This window comes from Pholis gunnellus, assembly GCF_910591455.1.
Source record: "Pholis gunnellus genome assembly, chromosome: 5".
Lineage (NCBI taxonomy): Eukaryota > Metazoa > Chordata > Actinopteri > Perciformes > Pholidae > Pholis > Pholis gunnellus.
This window is the reverse complement of record NC_136531.1, coordinates 6,316,311-6,329,351: the sequence shown is the minus strand read 5'-3', so window position 1 is coordinate 6,329,351 and position 13,041 is coordinate 6,316,311. Positions and strand designations below refer to the sequence as shown.

General features: G+C 41.3%; 1 protein-coding gene across 1 annotated transcript in view; it reads left to right on the top strand.

The window, feature by feature from the left end:
- The window catches only part of LOC306695970 (protein sidekick-1-like), a gene marked incomplete at both ends in the record, with an annotated part of 206,754 nt that overhangs the window by 182,525 nt on the left and 11,188 nt on the right, over window positions 1-13,041 (top strand). Inside the window, 5 exons of the mRNA XM_079159429.1 lie at window positions 475-669; window positions 7,805-8,006; window positions 11,165-11,268; window positions 11,410-11,480; window positions 12,213-12,351. Of these exons, the coding sequence (XP_079015555.1) occupies window positions 475-669; window positions 7,805-8,006; window positions 11,165-11,268; window positions 11,410-11,480; window positions 12,213-12,351 (711 nt within the window). The remainder of the gene's footprint in view (window positions 1-474; window positions 670-7,804; window positions 8,007-11,164; window positions 11,269-11,409; window positions 11,481-12,212; window positions 12,352-13,041) is intronic.

The following is a 13,041-nucleotide window of genomic DNA, read 5'->3' as shown; positions in this document are numbered from 1 at the left end:
AGAGAAACAGACACAAGCCGTGTACACCGTGGTTCAAAGGCAGCGGGACAGAGGATGTTTTTACAATGTGTGTGTGTGTGTTAGGGGAATGTCAGTATATGAGCTGTGACATGTGTGAATTATGACTTTTTGTGTATGTTTTTGATAACATCAGAGTATAATATAAGGGCTCCATACCGGTACAAACAGCTGCATGAATCAAATCTCTTCAGAGCTGGACATTTTCAGGAACTGCAGAAATTTGTTTGTCTGTGTTTCTGTGGAAATGCGGCTGTGTGACGGCGTGGCACGGTGTGGTTATGTTTTCAGGCTTTTTCCTATCTCACATTGTGCTGTCTTTGATTCCTGTGGGCTCTGTGATTTAAAGTAGGCCACAATAAAAAATAACGCACAGAAACACATTCACACACACACACAGGACTTTCACACAGATTTCAACCGTCTCCGTCCGTCTCTCCGTCTGTCCCTCACCAGGCTACCAGATCTCTTACTGCTTGGACAGCAGGGACCCTCAGCGATGGACCACAGTGGAGGTGGGCTCCAACGCTCGACAGTTCACCGTCACAGGACTTTCCTCTGAGCAGGCCTACGTTTTCCGACTCACCGCTCGCACCGCCGTGGGCTGGGGCGCAGAGCAGGAAGCCCTGGTGGTTACCACTGAACGCAGAGGTAAAGGACACACACATGCACTTGAGCTTTACGTGGTATCTGGTTTGCATCAGAGCTGTCTCTGGAGTCTTGCAGATGTTAACCACTCCTGTTAAAAAGTAGGAACCTGAACTGGCATGCTGCCACGAACACATGGGGTGCAGAATGTATTTGAGAGGTTTTACATTTTTTTTCCGATCATATTTGAACAATTTTATTACAGTATAAAGTGGACACACGGAGAGAGAAATAGCATGCGATAAAGGTATCAACACTGCTTTCAGACATGTAGTTAATTTCATTTAATAACCTTGAAACCCTATTTTAGACCTATCAGCTTACTATGAAGGATGTAGTTCTACACAAACACATATATTTTTCTGCCAAAGGTTGAAACAATGTTTCACATGAGAGATTTTGTATTCGTGTTTTTAAATATAGCTCCTCTTATTGGTTTAGGTGGGCTCAGTTGGAAATGATGTTAGTGTGCAGTTGTTTACTTATCTTGCCAGCGCTGTCAATCAAATCTGATCAAACCACATTCACACAGTCCTGATGAAGCAGATTAAAAGAGTTTTTGAGAGTTTATCTTTTGATACATAATATCTGTGGATGTTTTCATAACTTTAACTTGTATTGTTGCTTATTACGTGATGAATATTTAATGTTGTAGTAGTGAAATGCTAAAAGCCTTAATAGGCCTTTAATAGGCCAACAACACTTTGGCATGCCACCGTTGCAACTGGTATAAATGACTAAAGGTTTATATGGAACAGTCATTATGTTATTTTAGTTTTACTGCTACGCTGAGTCAAATTGTCAGCTGTGAAAAGACCTACAAGGATACACATTAAATGGTTGATGGGTCGCTGATGGAGTAGTTTGTGGAAATAAAAACACACAAAGTTGCTCTCAAGAGTGTGTTCGCACTGAGGAACGGAAGAATAAAACTAAATTACTTTTTGAATTATCAGTTTTGTCGCTCTTCTCTCTCTCTGTATATTGAAAGACTTAACAGGAACAGTATGATTCAATTCTGAAACAGTTTTGAATCGGACACTAATGGAACCAGTATAACAAGTGTGTTCATTTTGCCTCTAGAAACTTACTTACTTCTACGCTGCTGAATAATTCAACAAGAATAATGGGGTGTAAGGTTGGTAGCTTTGACTAATGTCGGGTAAGATTTGCATTTTTCATGCACTCCCACTATATATGAGTATTATGCATCTCATGTGGCATTTGCACCAAAGCAATGTAATAATCTGTAATGAAATCCACATTAAATTAGAATGATGCATAAGGAAATAAAATGTGTTCAATAAACCAGATTAGACATGAAAGTCTGTAAATGAGCCAATTTAAAGCAGGAGTAACTTGATTATCGATATTCATTTTGACTGTGCTTTTTTTTTTTGCCAAATGTTTGCCATTTGGCAGGTCCATTGCAGGAGGGAACTACACATGTTTGAAGGGTATTTTCTCCTTTTTACATACATTTTCAAGTGGTTAAAGATGATATTTTGTCATTTCCTACAGTAATGCCAGCCAGTGCAGTAAGAGTCTGGAAAGGTCAGCTGAAGTTTAAGCATTTTAAAATGTTATGATCTCTGCAGCCCTACTTATGGGGGTGTAATGAGTTGTGGCAGATGTGAAGTCCTCGCAGAGATAAAGTTCGAGAAAGAAAAGCAGGCAAAGAGCTTCCGACGTGGAGCTCGGACAGATTATCAGTGCTTCAGCAACAAGTAGTTTGTGGTTGGACATGCGGAATCCTTTGTAACTGGGCACTTAACATTAGCACAAGATAAAAATGGATGACCTTTTCTGTGTGTGGGACGTTTTAAAAGGAACAGGAAGAAATGACATTTAGAAACTTCAGTAGAGGAAGAGCTGCTTGGCAGTAAATGTAGATACTGAAATGAGCAGGTATTAGCCCTCCTGCAGGGGCTTAATGAGAGTCAGTTCCAAAAACTGCCCGGGGGTCTGTAGCAGATGGTCTGTTACACAGAACCATCTGAGAAGCCATAATTGGAAACTGTTTGGATAGGAGCAGGCACTGTCAAAAAATATTTGGCATGTGATTGGATGAACCATTCGTCGGTCACTATCTATAACGAGCTGACTTCAATCGTTCTTTGCTCTTCTTTCAATGAAGAAATCCGATGCAATTGTGATCAAACTGATGCTATTGCAGCATTTACACTGACCTCTTCAGGCAGAGTTGGAGAAAAAAGTTTCGACCTCCCATTATAAAATTCGGATGGATTTACCCAGATCTTCCCCGTCCATGGGCCCATACAGTGCTGCATGAATGAGTCCTAAAACCCGGAAATGAGTCAGCATTTTTTCCTTTTAACCCCGACTCAAGCCCTCGGTCCAGCCTCGTTGTCGGGGTCATTCACGTGAATGGAAAACGGGAAATAACTCTGGATTCGGCTATTAGTTCGGACAACTTTTAGGACCTAATCATTTAAAAAAGGTATATTAAAGGGTGTGGGAGTTATCGTTCCACCGTTTGGCCACTATGTAAAATTAGCTTCTATTCCTGAGGGCTTGCTTTACACCTGACAAGATGGATTTTATGTGATCTTGTGATCCCGCAATTTCTGTGTGATCTCTTGATATCAAAAGAATCCAGCTGCTGTGGAAGCTAAGGGGGTCTGTAGTCACATACAGAAAAGGGACCAGGTTTACTAAATTGTCATGAAAAAGGATTATTAGACCAAAGAAAATGCTGTCTTTCAGTCGGTTGATACTTGTTGAGTGAGAAAACAAAGATCATCCTTTCACACTCCACTGTGTGTCTTGCACCACATAGCACCATGCTCTGATGTGGGTGGGTGAAAATTGTTCAGTTAGAAGGTGAGAAAGAGAAGGAGACCGGCATGGTGTTGAAATGGCAGCAGTTGGGATGTCTTTTTTTTTGCCAAAGGAGAGAGCACAGGCCAAAAAACAAGATGTGAAAGCCATAAATCTTAGATTCCAAACCAAAGTAATTACTATTGATCGATACTTCTTTCAGCATTCTGCAATTATGGTAATTAATTATTTTAGGGCGGCAAAAAGTTGCTAATTTCTTTTTAACATTTCATCTAATCTGAGCAGTCGCTGGCCTCGTCGTAGGGTATCAACCGTGAAAACAAGAGGAATGTTAACACTGAATATGACAGCCCATGCCTTTGGCAAGTACAGTAACTCTCCGAAGACAGTTTTGTCTATTAAACCCTGAAACAGAACAGAAGTATGTCCTCTAACACACTGTCAGGTGAGCAGCGCAGTTGTTTTTCCTTCAATTTAGAAACAAATAAAAAGGTTTATTGTCCTCAGATTCAGAGGCTGTCACACTTTTATCTCATCTTGTTCAGACTTCTTCTTAAATCAACTGTGTTCATTCAAAATGATATAAATGTTGTATTTTTACTTTGTTATTGTCTAATGTGGTCATTTGCATGGAATCCAACAAATCAAATGATAAGGAAGTACATTCATGTATAGTAGTTTTAATAAAAGCTAATTTGAGTTAGTGTTCGGAAGTTAAACAGGTCGTAATTATCTTTCTTATATATATTTCATATTGCTGTAACTTAATTTAAGTTTCTCTCCAAAAACTACATTTTACAAAATTACATTTGAACTTTGCGTGATAATTTACCTTCGCTCAGTACTTACTTTTACTGAATAGAGCTTGAACACATCATATTTCAGGTCAATGTGACCTCACACAGTCCTACTGAGTCTGTGCGAGGGAGAGTGTCCACTGCGGTTACTCTGAGCCGCATGATGGGAATGAAAACAAAATAATAAGTGTCTGATTAAGTTCCAAATGTGTTTAAGGTTGTTCCTCTTCGGATTGTTTTGGACTGTTTTGGCCGTTGTAATTCTAGTAAATCCTGCATTAACAGATGCTGGGCCGGTATTATACAGATGATGTATAACTACACTGATGAGAGCTGTGAGAATGAACCACAGCAGTAAAGTTGTAGGCCAGTACCATCTGTTTTTAAATAGGTTCTGATCATACTTTATTAATGTATCTTAAAACAATACAAACTGTATTTGTATAGCAACTTTCATACAGTGAAAATAACAGAAAAGAAAAAAAACAGCAATTTGAGAGTAATGCATGCAAGACAATTAAATTATAAAAATGCATTAAAATGGAACTAAAAGCTATAATAACAGTAATAGTAGTACAAGAGCATGAAATAAAAACCGGATTAATCAAATAATAATAACATGCTGTCAGTATTCCTTTGAGCAGGCTAATATAATCAGTTGAAGAAGAGACATGGAGGACAGATTTAACTGCCGGGTTGTGTTAAAGTTTGACCGAGAACTATTTCACAAAAGATGGAATATCACTTTAAAAATGAAGTTACAGTGGCTCTGGTGGCTAACGCATGAATAACTTTGGTTTGAACGTGTCTGTCAGCCTTTGAAATATGTCAGACCTGATCTCTCTCTCCAATTTCCTCTGTCAGCCGGCACCGAGTACGTCTCGCAGGCTAAAGGCAAAAGGCCCCGTATTAAAATGTGACAGTGAAGGGATTTTTTGTGTTGAAAACCTGAAATCATGATGTCAGATGTTCTATTCAGACTTATCAGCCGGTGTAGTGCATTTTAATTGGATATCATATCATAACATCTGCGGCATCATTATTAGGGTGTCTTAAGAATAGAAATCAGTGGATCCCTGTTCCACTTCAGTAACGTAATGGCCCATTCTCACTGGGAGATAGACAGAATAGACTAATAGAGATTTCTTTCTGATGATGCTGAAGAGACCAACTTAATCCCCAGAAAAAGAAAATTGGTTTTTTGAGTGTGCGTGAGTATGTGTGTGAGGCTATGTGTATGAATGAAAACAACTCTCTATAGAGAGATCTATCTATGCTGATGTTTGTCTCCAAGAGGGTGATAACTGATAAGGTAATGGACAACGTATATTAGCATTTCTAGCAGAATTCATCCCCTCACAACCATATATATTCACTCCTCTAATACCAAAAGCATCTCTTCTATCTACTTCACTTCACTTCTATCACACTCCTCTCCTCTCCCTTGCGTCGCAGTAAACAGTCGTGTAAGTGCTGAAAGGGCAGCACTTGTTCTCACAATTATGAGTTTATTATCAGAACATGATCTTAACTGTGGAGCGGAACAAGAGGAGAACAGACAGGGAGACACAGATGGTATCGGGAAAACAAAAGAGGGAGAGAATAGTCAATCTTGAAGAATAAGGGCGCGAGGGAAGAAAGGAGTCAAAACAGATTTAACTCAAATTACTTGTGATAAGGAAGAAAAGCCTGTGTGTGTGTGTGTGTGTGTGTGTGTGTGTGTGTGTGTGTGTGTGTGTGTGTGTGTGTGTGTGTGTGTGTGTGTGTGCGCGTGCATGTTTGAGTGTATAAGTGCAGATTAATTAAACCTTAGAGAGAATCGATAATGCTTTAATTTCCAGACTGAATCGATAATCTGATGCCCCTGAAATGAAACAGTTATGCCCCCCAACCATGTGTTTTTGTTTGTGTGTGTGTGTGTGTGTGTGTGTGTGTGTGTGTGTGTGTGTGTGTGTGTGTGTGTGTGTGTGTGTGTGTGTGTGTGTGTGTGTGTGTGTGTGTGTGTGTGTGTGTACGCACTTCTCCTAATCACACAGCTTCTGCCAACACAGTTGTACAAAGATACTGACTCCCAGGGTCATATTTTATCTTCTAATTGAATAGTGAAGACACTGACAAATACGAACACCAACACACACACACACACACACACACACACGCTGGCATCTGTTGAGAAATTGTTTCTTTGATGCTGCTGTGGTTAGATGTCTTGTTTCATTTAAACATGTGAATGCATTGCAACAGTCACACTGACGCATTTGTGATGTAAATGGAGGCTGCCCCTTCCCTGTGTAACAAGGTATTTGCAGCTATCATCACGGTCCACGATAATCTCAGTTTGCCCAGGTGACAATGTATGTCATCATGTTACAAACAGGAAGAATGAATGAATGCGTTGAGAAACATATGGTATGCAGATGTTTCTGAACAGGGCTCTCTGCAGTCAGCACATTTACATGCGTCTAAAAGGCCCGTTCACACAGAACGCTACAAAAGCTCCACTGCTCTCTGAAAGGCATCATTTCTGCGCCACGACGGCAAAGCATGGGTGAAGCACGCCACTTGGCGAACGGAGTGCAAACCACTTCCGGTGTGAAAAGCCCTTAAAGGTGTTCAACGCGTAATGGAGAGCATGATTACTGCCTCTCAACATAGTGACGGCTGAGCTGGCGGCTTGCAGCTAACAGCGCTAACAGTGCTTACCTGTAACCGCCGTACTAACCAGTGGGGCACGCACAGCTATGTAAAAAAAAAAAAACACAGAGAAGCATGACATGTATGCATGTGTATGATAAAGTATCCCTGTAAAACGGAGACAGCAGAGTGGATGAAAGAAAAGATAATTACAGGTAGCAATGCATCCTCTATTCAAAATAATTCCATCCAAAGTCAAACTGAAATTGAAACCAACTCACAGTACCGTCTAGAAGTCTAAATCTGTTTCCACCTCTTACAGTCTCAAAGAGAAGCTGTGCCTTCTCTAGCCTGTCCTCTCACTGCGGTGTCTGTCCCCCAACACACACACACACACACACACACACACACATATATCAGTACTACAGTTAAAATAAGAGCATCAAAGCTGTGTTGGAAGCTTGTGCTTGTTTATATCAAGGTCAAAACATCCACTACACACTTATCTCTATTGAGATAAGTGTGTAGTGGATGTTTTAACCTTTTTTCATCCAGCAGCTTCTTGACTTGTGGTAATGTGAGGTGCTCTCTCCTTTTAATTTGTGACCCAGCTGTTTATATAAAGCTCTTTGCGAAGTCTCCCGGTCCCTGATGAACAAAAGTGCACACATGTAAATGTGCGTATTGGTATGTGTGGTGACACAGTCACAAAATGTTAACTACTAAATTAGTCAGGATTGTACGTGTGAACGAATGTTTACAATGAAATTGATCTAGAAATTTGAATTCGTTGCTCTCTTTTTCCCTCTCATGCTTCCACTTCATTTCCACTGCGCTGATCCTTTTCTACCTTGCATCTTTCCCCTCTCATTTCTCTTCTTTTGTTTTCTTTGCCACGTCCACAGAGCGTCCCCAGCCCCCCAGGAAGTTGGCTGCTCCTCAGGACGGAGTTGAATCTCGCCATCTCCGCCTCCACTGGGTGACGGGTGGCTCAGGTTCCTCGCCGCTGAGGTACTTCACGCTGCAGGCCAAAGAGCTGCCCAACGGGGACTGGAACACACACATCGCTGACATCCCGCATAACGTGACCACCTGGACCGTTGACAGGTACTCATGTGCACATGTGTGCACACACACACATATCTGCTTGTGTGGCGGCAGCGTAGTATTTGTCTAATCATTACTTAGCAACTAACAACTTGTGGCAAGCCTGTCAAGCTTTGTATGCTCCATAGATAAAGAGTTTGGAGGGTTGTGTCTTTTTTTGTTTAAGATTCCCACACGTCCTGGAAAACCTGCAAAACGGTTGAACAATGTTCCAGTCATGGAAAACATGGAAAATTAGGGAAAAAGTCAAATGTCCCAGAAACTGTTGTGTTGTCCTATATATACGTTATATTCAAGATCATATTAATGTTAAAATTACATTTTATGAACAAGAGTATTTTGAATCGGCTGTTATTGTTGTGAACAAACCCCCAAGTCATGTCACATGGTAGCACATTCAGGTTACAATTTAAGTGGCCAAAACTCTGATTAATTTAAGTTACATTATCCTCAAAATGTAAACATCAGTCACTGCTGGTTGGTAGTTTTAACGATTATATGTCTCTATGATCAATGTATCATAATCTCTAAGCACGTAAGAGATGATAAGTTAAAGCCATAGACTGGTGATCTTTTAAGTCAGCCTTTCACGGAGAGAAACATACCTCCTGTCATACCAGCTAGATCCTGGAATATGATCTCTAGTAAAGACTGGGAATCCTGAAAAATGTAAGGAATGGATTAAACAGTGCTTACACTACAGTAATCTGCAAATGTTAGCAATAATAACCCAGCGCTACTTCCATGAAGCCTCTCATACTTTGTGGGTTACAGGTTACACATTAGAAAGCACATCCATTGAGTAGCATCCCCCCCTCCCCTCACACACACACACACACACTGTGTGGAAGCCGATCCCAAGCATCCTTGGAGAAAACAAGAATAAAAATTCCACATTACTGTTTTTTGCTCGCCCTAAAGAGCCCAACTGTGCAAATGGTGTTGAATTGAACATTGACTTGAATTAGTTAAAGCAGCTGTTAAAAAATCATGTCACGTTTATGCGTCCTTGGGGAGAAGAAGAGTGGACAGAGAGAGGGACGCTGTGAATACTCGAAGCAAACAACAGATAATTACAACACAGTTTGAGAAGTTTCATTTATTTAGCACATGAAGTACCAAAAAGGTTTGTTAAGCAACAACACACACCACAAAAGAACACCAGGGAGAGTAATCATAATCACTGCAGAGACGTGGAGGATCTCTGTCACCTAATCACACAGGCACAGCAGAAGGTGCTCTCAGTCTTTCTCTCTTAATACCCTTTTTTTCCCCACTCTGCCTTAATGCTTCCACTTTGTGTGTGCGGTTTGTCCATAGTTTCTCTCCACAACCGTTTGATCCGTCATCCATCCATCAACAGCTAATGTTTTCAGAAAACCACCAGGCATGTTTCTTTCTCCCTTCGTTCACATGCAATCAAGAAAGCTCCATGTCTTCCTTTTCCACCCTTATCTCTTTATCCCTCCGTCCTCTTCTCCCTGGTGAGACTGTCATTATGGCAGCAGGTGACGGTGGTCCGACGCGATGGCTGCTCCCAACTTCCCTGAGAGCCTTAGTAGCAGAATTATGATGAGGCTTTACTTGTGTACCGTGTGTGCTCCCCGCATGTTTGTGTGCGCTCCTTGGCCAGCTTTCAGGGAGCTATTTGAGATGCTGAAGAGCGTTCTCTCAGTGTGCCCGCATCAGCCTGTCTCAACCGGCCTCCGGGAGAATCTATGTGCCATGATGATGGTGGTGGTGCTGCTGCTGCTGTTGTTGTTTTGATGCCATTTTCGAGCTCATTCTACCACTGAATGCTCTAATTGCAGCGGCGGATGGAGGATTTAGTTTACATCTCCACACGCACACACTCAAACAGACTTGGTATCCATCCTTAATTGTTGTTTTCCACTGAGACTTCTTTGGCACCAAAGCATCGAAGTCCCCCGGCTGCTGCAAACATAGACACACAGTAGAGTACACACACACACACACACACTTTCAAACCCTGTCCTCAACGTAGTCCCAGTGCTGTTGGTGCCCCACCCTCATTGGGCTCGTTGCCTTTGATGTCTTATTCCTACGATACCCACAACCCCTTAGGGCCTTTTCTTGTCGCTTATTGGGCCTGGTTGCTCATTATTATACAAGGGGACATTTGATCAGTCCTCCTGTCGCCTGCTGCATGCCTAACTGGTCCTCTGTAGTGTCCGAGGCACTGTGTGAATAAAGTGGACCTTGCAGGTAGATGTGTGAGCGGATACTTCTTGTCACAAATGCTTAAATTGCTCCTGTTAACTCTTGTTGATAATTAGGTTAGACTAATAGAAATTACTGTTTTGCCACCAACTGTCCTTTTTAAATTGTAATCAATTTCCCACGGTGGGCAGGAGAGGGTACATTTAAACTATTAGCATGCTAAGAGGCAGCGTAGACTTGTTCAGCTTGTCCCTAACAATTGGTGCCCTTTCAGCTGATTGTAAGTGGCTCTAGAGTACAGTGTTTTCAAAATGACTGATGTAAATTGTTATTCTGTACTTATTAATGCATTCACCTTGCACAGAGGAGAAATGCAGATAAGATGTTATGTTAATGTGGCGGCAGAAATACTTTGGCAGGGGAGACAATTAGGAAAGGTGTAAAATGATTATTATTCAAGACCTTGTCTGCTCTTCAAAGGCCACTGAAAGAGCACGAATATGTCTGTGAGAAGGAGGTTGATGGAGAAGATGGTGATGGAGAAAAATATTCTCAAAGTTTTTAGAGATACTCAGTTTTTTGAGGTTTTAAGATCTCACAGATGCTCAATGCTCTTTGGTGAAAACACCTTGAGTGAAACCAAAAATCAGTTCGTTTACAATAGAAGAAAATGTTACTTTAAGGCTTCAGCATTGCTGTAATTTGATTGTGATAAATGACCTGCATGCTATATGAACTAATCTCACTGTATAATCAGTATACAGCTCAATGTCACTCTCACTGTACTGTACTACTTTACCAAGCCAATCAAACGTTATTTGTCTATTCTGTCCGAAAAATGTTTTGATATAAAATGGAAATATCATTTTTAAATAAATGAATGCAACTTTTCAACTGGTCAAAGAAAAAGAAAGAGAGGAGTAAGGCTGAAATCAATTTGTGAGCAACTGTACATCTGTGTGTGTTTGTGTCTACAGGCTGAAGCCCTTTACATCATACAAGTTTCGGATGCTGGCCACCAACGATGTAGGAGACAGTGTGCTCAGCAAAGAGACGGAGGCTGTCACTACTCTACAGGATGGTGAGAGACTGGGAACAATGGGAATGAAAGAAGGAGGAAGACGTGAAAATATGTAGATTTAAAAAACATGATAGAGTGTAATAGTATGAAGATTCTGTCTTTTTCCTTCTCTCACTCTCTTTCTCTGTGTTTTCTTTCTAGTGCCTGACGAGCCCCCACTGATCCTCGCAGTGAAACCAACAACCACTACCTCGGTCCTGGTGCAGTGGAAGGTATTTGAAGACAGATACGCACACAGTAGATTCGCACAGACCTGCACAACACAACTTTGATTGCAGGTTAATCACCTATTTGGAGAATGAGACCTATGCAGACTCACTGTATGCAGTGTGTGTGTATGTGTACGTGTTGTGTGGATGCAATTATCATCATCTATTGAGCCAGGAACGGTCACAGGGCAGCACAGACAGATTGGAGGGATGTCTAGAGGGAGGGACGGACAGGCGTAGGGACAGGCCGTCCTGGCTGGGGGAGAGAAATGTACAAACTCTTAATGAGGATATACCAGCAGGAGAGACGTTTGAGGGCGAGAGAAGCAAACATCTGCATTGTCCAACAACAGAGGGAAATAGAGACAAACGGGTGGTTTTAGAGCATCCGTGACAGTTGAAATCACAGCCTGGGTACCTCGCCGATGTCACTCTCCCGCTTCTGTTTGGAAGTGTCTTCTCTCACTCCTTCTAGCCTCATGTCAAAGCATAAGGAGGCAATGAAAAACAAAGTCACCAGCAATTTCATCATCCTTTAGAAGAGTGCCAAACCCACTGAAGCGTCACTTTGTCTGTACGTGTCCAATCCACCAGCCCCTTAAAGTGAACTCTGATCAAATGCTGCTCTGCCAGCGTCCTGTCAGTCACCTCGCTTCACCAGGGAAATGAAAATGAGCACAGTGCACAGAAGTACTAACACTTCACTTTGTGTGTACTTGTTTGCATGTTTTTCAGCGTCCTAATGACGACAGTATTAACGGGGTGTTGACCGGATACCGGCTGTATTATAGAGAGCTCCCAGTAAACACCTCCACTTTAGCTGAAGCGGAAGTCCAGGCAACCAAGAACAACACCACAAGTGCCCTCATTACAAGTGAGTAGTACTGAAACTAATGTTAACTCTTCATTAATCCCCACTCCCACTTAGTTACCGTTGCTATGCCTGTCAGACTTTTCTTCTGCAGCACATGAGCAGGGGTGTAAGACAATTAAGCTATTTACTTAATTAGTTTACCTAAAGAATCCTGCAAGCACTTATATTTTAGTCGTTCACTGATATAGGCAAATGTTAATTCCTTTGCTCAGATTACACAAAAAGTAATTTGTGTTATTGGATGTTAGAGGGATCATGATAAATCCCACGCTTCTGATTGCTTAAAAAGTCAACTTTCTTTACTCCGATGTTATGTATATGGTGGTGTGTTCTTTACACTTTGACAGTTTTCTTAAAAGTGCAATATATCGCCTTTCTTACAGTATTGCAATACATAGCATTGTATGAGATCGTAACCACCGGTATCGTGATACTTGCCCTGTCTCCACATTCTTGCCAATACGCGGCACTAGTTTACAATGATGAACATTTTTATCACTTGAAATTCTTAGTATTTTTTTCAAATCTATCTATTCTTGATTGCAGTCAGAGGGAGACGTATGCACCTTAAATATGTGAAGGACATAGAAATTACAAAACAGCATTGAGCTTGATAGACCTTCTATTCTAAGTAGCATAAGTGGTGTTAAAACATAAATGTCTTTCTAACTTTTCCTATTCAAACAGTCA